We start from the raw sequence: 14702 nt of genomic DNA, 5'->3' as shown, positions 1-14702 counted from the left end.
GTGGATTAGCTAAAAATTTGGGACAAAAAGTTGCATTCAGGAGGTTCTTACAGAGGCAAATAAAACTGAAGAGATCTCCAGCACAAACTCTACTATCCAATGGGATGCCAAAGGATACAGTATACACCATAGTTGGAACAACAAACGGTGCTCAGAGGATTGCATGGCCTGAGGAGTTAGCAGAGAAAGAACAAAACAGAGAAAGAATTTTAACACAAGGGCCCAAAATTTCAGAGATGAAAGGGCTCCCTTTCTTTGCTAAATTGGCACTGGATCCCCGAATCTAGAAGTCCCACCACAACTTTGAAAACTTCTAGGGTTGGATGAATAAAATAAAGGGGCATTTCTGCACATCAAATATTCAAACTCAGCAAAATCATTCCTGCATGTCAAATACCCAAACTCAGCAAAATGTGGAGGCATAGGATTGAGGGTGATTTAGTGGCTTGGGTCAGAAATTGGCTAGCTGAAAGAAGACAGAGGCGATGGTTGATGGGAAATATTCATCTTGGAGTTCAGTTACTAATGGTGTACCACAAGGACATGTTTTGGGGCCACTGCTGTTTGTCATTTTAGTAAATGACCTGGATGAGGGCGTAGAAGGATGGGTTAGTAACTTTGCGGATGACACTAAGAGTTGTGGATAGTGCCAAAGGATGTTGCAGGTTACAGAGGGACATAGATAAGCTGCAGAGTCGGGCTGAGAGGTGTCAAATGGAGTTTAATGCAGAAAGAGGATTCCCTTTGGAAGCAGCAATAGGAATAAAGAGTACTGGGCTAATGGTAAGATTCTTGGTAGCATAGATGAGTAGAGAAATCTCGGTGTCCATGTACATAGATCCCTGAAAGTTGCCACCCAGAGGGACAAGATTGTTAAGAAGGCATACAGTGTGTTAGCTTTTATTTGTAGAGGGATTGAGTTTCGGAGCCAAGAGGTCATGCCGCAGCTGTACAAAACTCTGGTGCGGCCGCACTTGGAGTATTGCATACAGTTCTGATCACCGCATTATAGGAAGGATGTGGAAACTTTGGAAAGGGTTCAGAGGAGATTTACAAGGATGTTGTCTAGTATGGAGGCAAGGTCTTATGAGGAAAGGCTGAAGGACTTGAGGCTGTTTTCGTTAGAGAGAAGAAGGTTGAGAGGTGACTTAATTGAGTCATATAAGATAATCAGAGAGTTAGATAGGGTGGACAGGGAGAGCCTTTTTCCTCAGATGGTGATGGCTAGCACGAGGGAACATAGCTTTAAATTGAGGGGTGATAGATATAGGACAGATGTCAGAGGTAGTTTCTTTACTCAGAGTAGTAGAGGTGTGGAACACACTGCTGTAACAGTAGTAGATTCGCCAACTTTAAGGGTCATTGGATAAACGTATGGATGAAAATGAAAGAGTGTTGGTTAGATGGGCTTCACAGGTCAGCGCAATATTGAGGACCGAAGGGCCTGTACTGTGCTAAAATGTTCTATGTTCTAAAATCATTCCTGCACATCAGGTAGCCAAACTCAACAAAATCATTTGACCTCAGTGCTGACCCTATTTTTGCCAGAGCGAGGTTGGTTTTTCACAGGATTCAACTTACAATTGTGAAGTGTAGACAAGAATGTACATTAAAGGTCTGTTACACCTGTGGAACTGCCAAATATATAAATTCCTCGCCCTTTAAATTTTAAAAACAAAACAAGAGAGTTAGGAATCTAAATTGAGAGATTGGGGCAATAGCAGTTTGATGACACAACTAGATGGACATCATTACATTATAGAATAGCACTGCACTGCTGAACTGATTCCACAATGCATTATTGTCACAGGGGAAGGTCCTGTAAATTTGCAATTGAACTTACAATGCAATGTGCGATAAACGGATTGACTGTCTTTAATGTGGGGCTATAAATACAAATATTTGTTTTTGTGACCAGTTTAACTCAGCTTTGTAGTTGAGGTTTACTTATGGTGGATACTTGGTCAGCTAGTTTGGAATGTGTAGAACACTGTACATCACTACAGAATTAAATCTGTACAAATTCTCACATTATCTGCAAACTTGCTCATCATATCCCAATATTCACGTAAATCTCATTCATAAAAGCAGTGAGTATCAAATTCAGATGTACACTGAATAACCCATCTCCATCCACAAGCACGGAATACAATTTCTTTCCTAGTTTACTGTATCAAATGTCCACTGATATTAAATGATTATATCACACTAGTAACCTTATGTGTAATACATTCTTTTAAGATTTTCTGAAAATGTCAAACAGATTAACTTATCCACTAGTATTGTTGCTTCTTCAGAAAACTCCATTAAGCCTATAAATACAATTTGTCTATTCTAAAAACCATGTTCATTACTTCTAATGGACCCTCCCTTTCCTATTGTTTAGATTAGATTTGATTCCCTACAGTGTGTAAACAGGCCCTTCGGCCCAACCAGTCCACAACAACCTTCCGAAGAGTAACCCACCCAGACCCATTTCCCTCTGACTAATGCACCTAACACCATGGGCAATTTAGCATGGCCCATTCAACTGACTTGCACATCTTTGGACTGTGGGAGGAAACCCACGCAGACACAGGGAGAATGTGCAAACTCCACATGGACAGGAATTGAACCCGGATCCCTGGTGCTGTGAGGCAGCAGTGCTAGCCACTGAGCTACCATGCCACCCAAATTGTTATTTCACCCCTTATTGTTAATAAAGAGCATTTCTTAGGACATTGCTGTTCATCTTCCTGATGAGATGTGTTGGGCCTGTATTTTTCTGGCTCTGATTTGTCTGCTTTTTAAATAGAAACTGTGATACACAAGCTAATTCCGAATGTGAAAGAACAACTGTGACTCAACTGAAGATATGAGTAAGAGCTGTGCATTTATAATGCACCTATCCCATCTCTTTAACCACGCTTGGAGAGGTGTCATCGGGCCTTATCCATGTTGGAACTTCTGCTTCAATTCAGGAGCAAATCTCTAGTGATTTTAATATTTACAGGATGTGGCTTATTATAGCACATCCCCAAGCAAAATATGAAGAGAACTGTTGGGCGGCACGGTGGCACAGTGGTTAGCACTGCTGCCTCACAGAGCCAGAGACCCGGGTTCAATTCCCGCCTCAGGCGACTGACTGTGTGGAGTTTGTACATTCTCCCCGTGTCTGCGTGGGTTTCCTCCGGGTGCTCCGGTTTCCTCCCACAGTCTAAAGATGTGCAGGTCAGGTGAATTGGCCATGCTAAATTGCCTGTAGTGTTAGGTAAGGGGCAAATGTAAGGGTATGGGTGGGTGGCGGGTTGGTGTGGACTTGTTGGGCTGAAGGGCCTGTTTCCACACTGTAAATAATCTAATAATCTTCGAGTTCACTCAAAGAATACCAAAAGGAAAAGTATCAAAAAAGTACTTGTCTGTTCCTCAGGTCAATGTTTCCCAGGTTTTTTATGGTTAAAGGATTGTTCCTCAAATGCATAAACTTCATAGACATGCTTATTGAAATGATACTGTCAACTCTTTACCCACTTACATTTCTGAATGTAAATCTCATCAGTGTTCTAGTGGTCATCCATAACAAGCTTTCTTGGACTCTTCATGTGGACACACTGGTTACAAAGACTCAACAACGTCTCTTCTTCCTCAGGCAGCTGAGGAAATTTGCCATGACAGTGAATACCCTCGCCAATTTTTATAGGTGCACCATCAAGAGCATTCTGTCTGGATGTATCACTACCTGGTATAGCAACTGTACCATTCAAGATTGGAGACGGTTACAGAGAGTGATGAACTCAGCCCGGACAATCACAAAGGCCAATCTCCCATCTATAGAATCCATCTACCAGCCCACTGTCAAGGGAAGGCCACCAGCATTCTCAAAGATCCATCCCACCCTGGCATTGTTTTTCTACAACCTCTACCATCGGTGAGAAGGTACAGAAGGCTGAACACATGCACCAGCAGGTTTCAAAACAGTTTCTACAGTACTGTTGTTAGGATACTGAATGGACAAACAAACTCTTAACATTCACCTGCATCTGTGTTTTTGTTTTTGTCGCTGTTTACCTATTATTTACAATCTATACTCTTTAACTCTGTGATCTGCCTCTATAGCTCACAAGACAAAGCTTTTCACTGTGCCTCAGTACACGTGACAATGAATTCAATTCAATTCAATTCAATTCAAGGGTCTTTCCTAATTATTTTCTTGTCCTGACGAATAGGGTTAACACTAAAATGGTTGGTGATGTATACAGACTCACATTTTTAACAGTTTGCTTTGAGAACTTGTTCATACTTTTTCTGTAAGAAATTGTGGTTCTTAACCTTGACTACAAAGAATGACAGTTAACTTTGCTAAAACGATGTCAATAGATGATAACTAAATTGTTGTGTCAGTTTGCATTTCCTCAACTATGCAGGAAAGTCTAGGTTACAAAACTGCATGATTGAGAACAACAAATGCTGGAGATCACAGGACAGGCAGCATCCAAGGAGAGAGAGAGCAAGCTAACGTTTCGAAGCTAAATGACTCTTCACCAGGGTTGATGCGAAGTGTGGAGGGGACTGCAATTACGCTTTGGTGGATGGAGAAGGGGGGTTGGAATGCAGGTGGAGAAAGGATGTTGATAGTTCCAATTAAATAATGGGAATGTGAGAATGGCAGAACAATGGTGTGTCTAATTGCCAGACTGGAAAGGGCAGGCAGTCCCATTGAGAGAACTTGGTGACAAAGAATGTAACCAATAAAGCCAAAAGATAGGGAAGGAATGGGAATTGGTTCACAATTTGAAGATGTTGAACTCAATATTGAGGCCAGAAGGCTGTAAAGTCTGAAGATGAGATGTTGTTCCTTCAGCTTGTGCTGCGATTCATTGGAGCATGCCGAGGAGCTTAATGTTCTAGGTTACAAATGCTACAGGAAGGACAAAAAGAGAGGCAAGACAGAAGGGGGAGTGGCGTTTTTGATAAGGGATAGCATTACAGCTGTACTAAGAGGGCAGATCTTCCCAGAAGTACATCCAAGGAAGTTACTTGGGTGGAACTGAGAAATAAGAAAGGGATGATGACCTTATTGAGATTATATTATAGACCCGCTAATAGTCAACAGGAAATTAAGGAGATTTCAGTGATCTGTAAGAATACGGTAGGGGATTTTAACTTTCCAAACATAGACTGGAACTGCCATAGTGTTAAGGGTTTAGATGGAGAGGAATTTGCTAAGAGTGTACAAGAAAATCTTCTGATTCAGTATGTGGATGTACCTACTAGAGAAGGTGCAAAACTTGACCTACTCTTGGGAAATAAGGCAGGGTAGGTGACTTCAGTGTCAGTGAAGGGGGCACTTTGGTTCTAGATTACAGTGGTGCTGGAAAAGCACAGCAGTTCAGGCAGCATCCGAGGAGCAGGAAAATCAACGTTTTGGGCAAAAGCCCTTCATCAGGAATAGAGGCAGAGTGCCTGAAGGGTGGGGAGATAAATAAGAGGAGGGTGGGAGTGGGGAGAAAGTAGCATAGAGTACAATGGGTGAATGGGGGTGGGGATGAAGGTGATAGGTCAGAGAGGAGGGTGGAGTGGATAGGTGGAAAGGAAGATAGGCAGGTAGGACAGGTCATGGGGACAGTGCTGAACTGGAAGTTTGGATGACATGGGAGTTGCAGTGGGAGAGGGACTCTCTGAGATTCTCGTAGAGAGAGAAGGAAAACTTCTTCAAGGCAGGCATCCTTGCAAGAGGATTCGCAGTCGGGTTAAAATCAACGAGGTAAAAACAAGGACTGCAGGTGCTGGAAACCAGAGTCTAGATTACAGTGGTGCTGGAAAAGCACAGCAGTTCAGGCAGGAATATCAACGTTTCCGGTTTCCAACATCTGCAGTCCTTGTTTTTACCTCGTTGATTTTAACCCGACTGCAAATCCTCTTGCAAGGATGCCTGCCTTGAAGAAGTTTTCCTTCTCTCTCTACGAGAATCTCAGAGAGTCCCTCTCCCACAGCAACTCCCATGTCATCCAAACTTCCAGTTCAGCACCATCCCCATGACTTGTCCTACCTGCCTATCTTCTTTTCCACCTATCCACTCCACCCTCCTCCCTGATCTATCACCATCATCCCCACCCCCACTCACCTATTGTACTCTATGCTACTTTCTCCCCACCCCCACCCTCCTCTCATTCATCTTTCCACCCGTCAGGCTCTCTGCCTCTATTCCTGATGAAGGGCTTTTGCCCAAAACACCGATTTTCCTGCTCCTTGGATGCTGCCTGAACTGCTGTGCTTTTCCAGCACCACTAATCCAGAATCTGGTTTCCAGCATCTGCAGTCATTGTTTTTACCTAGGGGAGCACTTTGGGGCCAGCGACCATAATTCTCTTAGTTTTAAAATAGTGATGGAAAAGGATAGACCAGATCTATAAATTGAAGTTCTAAATTGGAGAAAGGTTAATTTTGATGATATTAGGCAAGAACTTTCAAAAGCGGATTGGGGGCAGATGTTCGCAGGTAAAGGGATGGCTGGAAAATGGGAAGCCTTCAGAAATGAGATGACAGTCCAGAGACATTATATTCCTGTCAGGGTGAAAGGGAAGGCTGGTGGTGTAGGGAATGCTGGATGACTAAAGAAATTGAGGGTTTGTTAAGAAAAAGAAGGAAGCACATGTCAGGTATAGACAGGATAGATCGAGTGAATCCTCAGAAGAGTATAAAGGCAGTAAAGTCATAGAGATGTACAGCACGGAAACAGGCTCTTTGGTCCAACACGTCCATACTGACCAGATATCCCAATCCAATCTAGTCCCACCTGCCAGCACCTAGCCCATATCCCTTCAAATCCTTCCTATTCATATACCCATCCGGATGCCTTTTAAATGTTGCAATTGTACCAGCTTCCACCACTTCCTCTGGCAGCTCATTCCACACACGTACCACCCTCTGTGTGAAAAAGTTGCCCCTTAGGTCTCTTTTATACCTTTCCTCTCTCACCCTAAACCTATGCCCTCTAGTTTTGAACTCCCCGACCCCAGGGAAAAGACTTTGTCTAATTACCCTATCTATGCCCCTCATGATTTTATAAACCTCTATCAGGTCACCACCCAGCCTCCGACGCTCCAGGGAAAACAGCCCTAGTCTATTCAACCTCTCCCTCTAGCTCAAATCCTCCAACCCTGGCAACATCCTTGTACATCTTTTCTGAACCCTTTCAAATTTCACAACTTTCTTCCAATAAGGAGGAGACCAGAATTTAACACAATATTCCAGAAGGGGCCTAACCAATGTCCTTCAACAACATGACCTTCCAACTCCTGTACTCAATACTCTGACCCATAAAGGAAAGCATACCAAATGCGTTCTTCACTATCCCATCTACCTGCGACTCAACTTTCAAGGAGCTATGAACCTGCACTCCAAGGTCTCTTTGTGCAGCAACACTCCCTAGGACCTTACCATTAAGTGTATAAGTCCTGCTAAGATTTGCTTTCCCAAAACGCAGCACCTCGCATTTATCTAACTTAAACTCCATCTGCCACTTCTCAGCCCATTGGCCCATCTGATCAAGATCCCGTTGTAACCTGAGGTAGCCTGTTCATTACACCTGCAATTTTGGTATCATCTGCAAACTTACTAACTATACCTCTTATGTTCACATCCAAATCATCTATCTGAATGATGAAAAGTAGTGGACCCCACACTGACCCTCTGTCTTCTACCTTCAAGCCAGTTCTGTATCCAAATGGCTAGTTCTCCATATATTCCATTCCTTTCACTTTTGGAGAACTGCTATTGCTGTGAATTAAATACTTTCATTTATTTAAGAATTGTAGTGCAAAATAACACTATTATCTTTAGTGGTTCATTTTTCAAGAACATGTGCACAAACTACAATAATTATTCATTCCTGGCAAAACAATTATTCTGGTGCAAAAATAAAAGAGCCCTAGCTTACAAAAGAAATTAGGGATAGCATCAGATCCAAAGAGGAACCATATAAAATTGCCAGAAAAAGCATCAATCCTGACGATCAGGAGCTGGTCCTGTCTTCACAAAAGAGGACATAGATAACCTCCCAGAAACAGTAGAGAACCAAGTGAGAACCAGTGAGAGAGTGGATATAAAGGAAGTAAATAAAAAAATGGAGCTGGGATATTAATGGGGTTAACAAATGATAAATCCCTGGAAATATTGGATACATTGGTCGTCATCTTTCAAAATTTTAACAGACTATGGAGCAATTCTTACAGATTGAGTAGTGACAAATATAACACCACTGTTCAAAAAGGGAGAAAATACAGAGAATTAGACCAGTTAGCATCAACAGTGGGGAAAATGCTAGAGTTTAAGAAGACATAAGGAGGTTTCAAAGTGATTTAGACAAATTGAGTGAATGAGCAAACATATGGGCAGATGGACCTCAACATGGTAAAATGTGAAGTTAAACATTTCAATGAGAAAAACAGAAGGGAAGAATATTATTTAAGAAGTGATGTATTGGGAAGTGTAGGTGTTCAAAGGGATCAGTGAAAATAAACAGGCAGGTGCAATGAGCAATTAGGAAAGTATATAGTATTCATTTCAAGAGGATTTGAGTTCAGAAATAGGAATGCTTTCCTGCAGATCTTTGATGGGCCCACACCGAGAGTATTATCTCTCTACCTAACAGAAGGTTTAGGGTTTGGGTTTGAAAGGATCTACTTGTCTTAGATGGACTGCAGCAGATGTTTACTAAACCAGAGAGGACAGGGCTGCCCGAGAGATTAGTGAATACAGCCCAGTCGATCCAGAGTTTAGAAGGATGAAAGGCGATCTGATTGAACCATAAGCAATGCTAACAGGGCTGGACAGACTCAATGCAGGCAGTTTCACAGATTGGGGAACCTAGAGCTGGGTGACACAGTCTCAGGATATGGGGAAGACCATTTCAGACGGAGGTGACAATATATTCTTCAGTCAAAGGGTAGTGAACCTGAAGAATTCTCTACCACAGAGGCTGTGGAGGCCAGGTAATTGGATATTTCAAGAAAGAGATTTTAAGATTTTAAAAGGCATCAAAGGGAATGAGGAGCAAACAGGAATATGGTATGAAGGAGCAGGATCAGCATGATCCTCTTGAATGATAGAACAGACTCAAAGGACTGGACGATCTACTCCTGCTCCTGTTTCTATGTTTTATATGAGAGGAATCTTTATAGAAGAATGAGATATTGTCAAAATTGCACCTAAGGTCCACACTGAAAAATGATATAATGTAAAGATTAGCAAGAATTTAAAGGAATTGGATGGATTGTTAGGCTCTCAAGTGCATCGATGTGACACTGGACTAAGCATTCTTGAGGAATTTGGAAACTTCTGAAGACGAGTTGTACTCAAGAGAGAGAATTGAAAAAAAAAGAGGTGTTTGTGTATGCCAGCCATTCTGTTTGACTTGGATAAATACTTACCACGTATTATGTTTTTGTTGTATAACTAATATGTTATTTTCTCTTTTAAGGGTTCAGAAAATCCTTACAAGCATGTTGCAAGGGTTGAAGGGTATGAGCTATAGGCAGAGGCTGAATGGGTTAGGGCTGTTTGCCCTGGACCATCGGAGGCTGAGGGGGCGACCTGATAGAGGTTTATAAAATCATGAGGGGCATGGATAGGGTGAACAGCCAGGGTCTTTTCCCTGAGGTGGGGGAGTCCAAAACCAGAGGGCATAGGTTTAGAGTAAGAGGGGAAAGATTTAAAGTGGACTTAAGAGACAACTTTTTCACACAGAGGGTGATGCGTGTATGGAATGAGCTGACAGAGGAAGTGGTGGAGTCAGGTACAGTTACAATATTTAAAAGACACCTGGATGGATGCATGAATAGGGAGGGTTTAGAGTGAGATGGGCAAAATGCTGGCAAATGGAACAAGATTAATTTAGAATATCTGGTCGGCATGGACGAGTTGGACTGAAGGGTCTGTTTCCATGCTGTACATCTCTAGGAATCTAAGTTCTGATTAAACTCAGCATTTTCACTATATTGGCTGCAATCAAACCTGATCAAATTTAATTTCTACAACATTGAGAAGGATTTTACTGAGCAAAATTATGATACCATATACAAATAATACATACACAACTGAACCAGAGCACAACTTCAACAGTTTTTTAAAGTACTTTATAGGTAATGTTCAATAAGGGGCTTGATAAATACATGGTCCATAATTTAATGTTAAACTAGGCAGACTTTTTTTAAAAATTCATTCACAGAATGTCGGTGGCTTGATAGGTCAGTATTTATTGAATAATTGCCCAGAGGGCAGATGGGAGTTAGCCACATTGCTGTGGGTCTAGAGTCACATGTAGGCCAGACCAGGTGAGGATGGCAGATTTCCTTCCTTAAACTGACATTAGTGAACCAGACGGGTTTTCCCCGACAATTGAAAACAGATTTATGGTCATTATTAGACCCTTAAATCCTGTTTGTATTGAAATGAAATTCCACTATTTACCATGAAGAGATCTGAACCAGAGTCCTCAGAACACGAATGGGTCTCTGGATGAATAGTCTAGCCATAATACCATGAAGTAATCACCTCCCCGTTATTTTGCCAAATCACATTGCACCTTCAGACAAAGCCATAGATTTGGTTAATCATGAAAATCTGGAACCTATACAACTGACTGAGATGTGTCTCTCTGCTGTTAAATCTCCCAAAAAATTCCTCTTAACCAACTACATCCATAGACTCTGGCACACCTCCAGAGCAGATGGGACTTAATCCTTGTCCTCTTAGCACAGAGGTAGGGACATAACCACTGAACCACAAGACCCTTCCTGCTACGGATCCATACTAGCATAACAAACCTGAATCAATGTCACCACAGAAAGTGAGAGCCTGTTTATTTCAGTGCTTTGAACTGTTGTGGTCAATGAACCACACCAAACTTTCTAGCACTAAAAGCTAACTTTCACAACCATGGAGTCTCACTTTTTTTTGTCAGATACAAATAGTAACTAGATACTTTCTAATCAACCGGTCAGACATGTTACCACACCTCTCTGGAGTAGCTGCAACATAAACCCAGAACTCCTGGCTCAGAGGTAGAGACACTACCACTGTAACACAAGAACCCCCATACTATAGAGTGTCATTCCTTCATCTCAGAACTGTATCCAACCCGCAATACTTAGCTCGGACTGTAACATTATGAAAAGTTTTGTTAACAGAGTTAAAAATCACACAACACCAGGTTATAGTCCAACAGGTTTAATTGGAAGCACACTAGCTTTTGGAGCGACGCTCCTTCATCAGGTGATAGTGGAGGGCTCAATCGTAACAGAATTTATAGCAAAAATTTACAGTGTGATGTAACTGAAATTATACATTGAAAAATTGATTGTCTGTTAAGCCTTTCATCTGTTAGAATACAGTGACAGTTTCACTTCTTTCATGTGTAAATCACAAAACCTTTTTTTTTAAAAGGTTGCATTCTCGGGTTAGCTGTGAACAATGGTGTTAGCTGACAATATGTTGAAGGTGTTGGCCCCCTGTGTTCTCTGTCTATGCCATGATGCTTAGATTGATTCTAATCTCAAAAGTGATATTACGGAGTTTTATATAAATTAATGCAGTTTTTGAGCTCAGAATTTTACATGAATGCATGCAGTTTTTGAGCAAAGTACAATGTAACCCTGAAAGTACAAATTAACCCCACAAAATATATGTGTGCCTGTGGGTCTTTGTCTGTCTGTATGGGGGGTTGAGAGTGTGAGAAAGTGTAGTGTGTGTGTGTAGTGAGTGCAGAGTGTCTTAAGTCTGTGAGGGGGTGCATGTGTGAGTGTGTGCGTCTGTAAGAGTGTGTGTGCGTGTCTGTGTGTACATGTGTCCATGTGTATGTAAAAGTGTGTGTGTGTAGGAGTATCTGTATGTGTGTATAGTGCCATGGGGTCACCTGTAATGTGACATGAACCCAAGGTCCCAGTTGAGGCCCTCCCTATGGGGACCGAACTTAGCTATCAGCCTCTGCTCGGCCACTTTTCGCTGCTGCCTTGTCCCAAAGTCCACCTTGGAGGATGGTCACCCGAAGGTCCGAGGCTGAATGTCCTGGACCACTGAAGTGTTCTCCAACTGGGAGGGAACCCTCCTGTCTGTTGATTGTTGTATAAATTCTGTGTTATGATTGAGCCCTCCACTATCACCTGATGAAGGAGCAGCGCTCTGAAAGCTAGTGCTTCCAATTAAACCTGTTGGACTATAACCTGGTGTTGTGTGACTTTTAACTTTGTACACCCCAGCCCGACACCGGCATCTCCAAATAATTTGTTAACAGAGAGACAGAGAGATAATCCGTGGCACGGTGAGAGTCTGCTCCAAATTTTCCTCCCGAGCAGATGCACAGCGCGTTATTATTTCGTGTTGAGTGCAGTGACCCCCTTTCTCGAAACTCTCCACAGATCCTGCTCCCTTTCTCCAGCAATTACTGTCCCCTTCTGCTACAGCCTTGCAGTAGCCCAGGTTCTGTTGTTCTGTTTTGTTTACAGCTCCTGAAAAATTTCCCCAACTAGTTACCGCGGCAGATGTCAAGAAAACTGGAAACATGAGAGATGTTCCAGTCTGCCCGCTGCTCTCAGCAATGGGAGGCTGAGGAAGGTAGCTCCCCCCCCTCCTCCCCCCCACCTCCTCCTCCTCCTCCCCCCCACCTCCTCCTCCTCCTCCTCCCCCCTCCTCCTCCCCACCCCCTCCTCCTCCTCCTCCTCCTCCCCCCTCTCCTCCTCCTCCTCCTCCTCCCCCCTCTCCTCCTCCTCCTCCTCCTCCCCCCTCTCCTCCTCCTCCTCCTCCCCCCCCACCTCCCCTCCTCCTCCTCCTCCCCCCTCTCCTCCTCCTCCTCCCCCCCCACCTCCCCTCCTCCTCCTCCCCCCCACCTCCTCCTCCTCCTCCCCCCCCACCTCCTCCTCCTCCTCCCCCCCACCTCCTCCTCCTCCTCCTCCTCCCCCCTCTCCTCCTCCTCCTCCTCCCTCCCCCCCCACCTCCTCTTCCTACCCCCCCCACCTCCTCCTCCTCCCCACCCCCTCCTCCTCCTCCTCCTCCCCCCTCTCCTCCTCCTCCTGCTGCTGGGAAGTGTGTGTCTTTGTTGCTCACCCTGTCCTCCTGCTTTGCGCTCACCTTCAGTGCCTGTTCGATGTTGAAGTCCCGGGCTCTCAGGAACCTGAGCAGGAATTCATTCCGCAGACCGAGCGGCCAGTGTGCGCTCTCCCCCAGTGCCCGCTCCCGGAGCTCCGCGATACAGCGCAGCGCTGCCTCCGAGTACAGGCGCTGCTCCGGCGGATCCTCGGCGCAGGAGCTCCCCAGCTGCGGACACCCCTCTGCTGACATAGCACCCCCTCCTCTCCCTCCCCTCCTACTCCCTGTCTCTCTCCCAGCCCTCAGGAACCGCTCGGCCTCTCCTTCTAAGATCCCACTTTCAGCACCATTCCACCTCCAAGTTACTCCGGAACTTTACTTGGAGGCGGCACCCAGGCGCCATCCAATCGCATGTTGGTCTTTCACTCCCCCCCTCTTGTTGATTTGGACACTGCAGGGTGGCTGTAACTATCTGACTCGGAGCTGATAGCAGAAATAAAGCTTATTTTCAACTGAAACTCTGAAATCTCAGTCTGCACTGGGGAATGCAACAGGCAGTGTTGTTGTTGTATTCTTTCTCCACCTGCTTCTCTCCACAATTATCCAGTTCATTTTAATCCTGCAGTCTGGGAGCAGACCATTTGGTCCATCGAGACCACACTGACACGCCCCCCTTTCCTGTAACCCTATTTCCCATGGCTCATCCACCTAGCTGCACATCCCTGGGCACCATGGGCATTTAGCCTGGCCAGGGAAGGTGATGGCCTCGTGGTATTATCGCTGGATTGTTAATTCAGAGACTGAGAGAATGTTCTGGGGACCTGGGTTTGCATCCAACCACGGCCAATGGTGGAACTTGAATTCAATAAAAATTTTGGGAGTAAGAATCTAATGATGACCATAAATCCATTGTCGATTGTCATGAAAAATCTATCTGGCCACTAAAGGAAACTGCCAACCTTACCTGGTCTGGCCTACATGTGACTCCAGACCCACAGCAATGTGGTTTACTCCGAACTGCCCTCTGGGTAATGAATGCTGGCCAGTGGTGCCCTCATCCTATGAATGAATTTTTAAAAAATCAACTTAACCTGCACACCTTTAGACTGCAGGAAGAAACCAGAGCATGTGCAAACTCCACAAACAGTCACCCAAGGGTGCGATTGAACCCTGGTCCTCTCGCTGTGAGATAGTAGCGCCAACTACTGAGCCAACGTGCTATCGCAGTTGTTTCCTCACAGTTGGAAACATTAATCGTTAGGTGTGGAGATTTAGTTCCGTATACACAAATAATCACGCTCACCCTCCAAGGGCGCCTCTGCCACAAGATCTCAAGGAAACTTAGCCACAAACATTGCAAAAGCAAAGTCTATGTTTTCTTGGGAGTTATAAGTCTGTAGCGACCTTTTCAGATGAGGAGAAATATCTTTCAACCCTGTATTCGGTAAATGTAGGCACTGGGTTAATATCCTTTTGCAAATAAATAACTGGAATTGGATCCAAAATATCTGTTCTTCTATATAAACAAGATCTTTCTTTTTCTCCATTGCAAACTCTTTAAACTTCTCTGATTTAGTCTTTTGCTTGCTGCCATTTCTATTTGTGTCCAAACATCAACATTTTGTAAAGTTCTATTTGAC

General features: G+C 43.9%; 1 protein-coding gene across 1 annotated transcript in view; it reads right to left on the bottom strand.

The window, feature by feature from the left end:
* ttpa (tocopherol (alpha) transfer protein) overlaps positions 1–13314 on the bottom strand; it is a 51310-nt gene extending 37996 nt beyond the window's left edge. The window contains exon 1 of the mRNA XM_072571543.1: positions 13105–13314. Coding sequence (XP_072427644.1) covers positions 13105–13314 — 210 coding nt within the window. The remainder of the gene's footprint in view (positions 1–13104) is intronic.
* Positions 13315–14702: the final 1388 nt, after the last annotated feature.

This window comes from Chiloscyllium punctatum, chromosome 5 (assembly GCF_047496795.1).
Source record: "Chiloscyllium punctatum isolate Juve2018m chromosome 5, sChiPun1.3, whole genome shotgun sequence".
Lineage (NCBI taxonomy): Eukaryota > Metazoa > Chordata > Chondrichthyes > Orectolobiformes > Hemiscylliidae > Chiloscyllium > Chiloscyllium punctatum.
The sequence above is the reverse complement of the archived record's forward strand: the minus strand, read 5'-3'. Positions and strand labels throughout refer to the sequence as shown.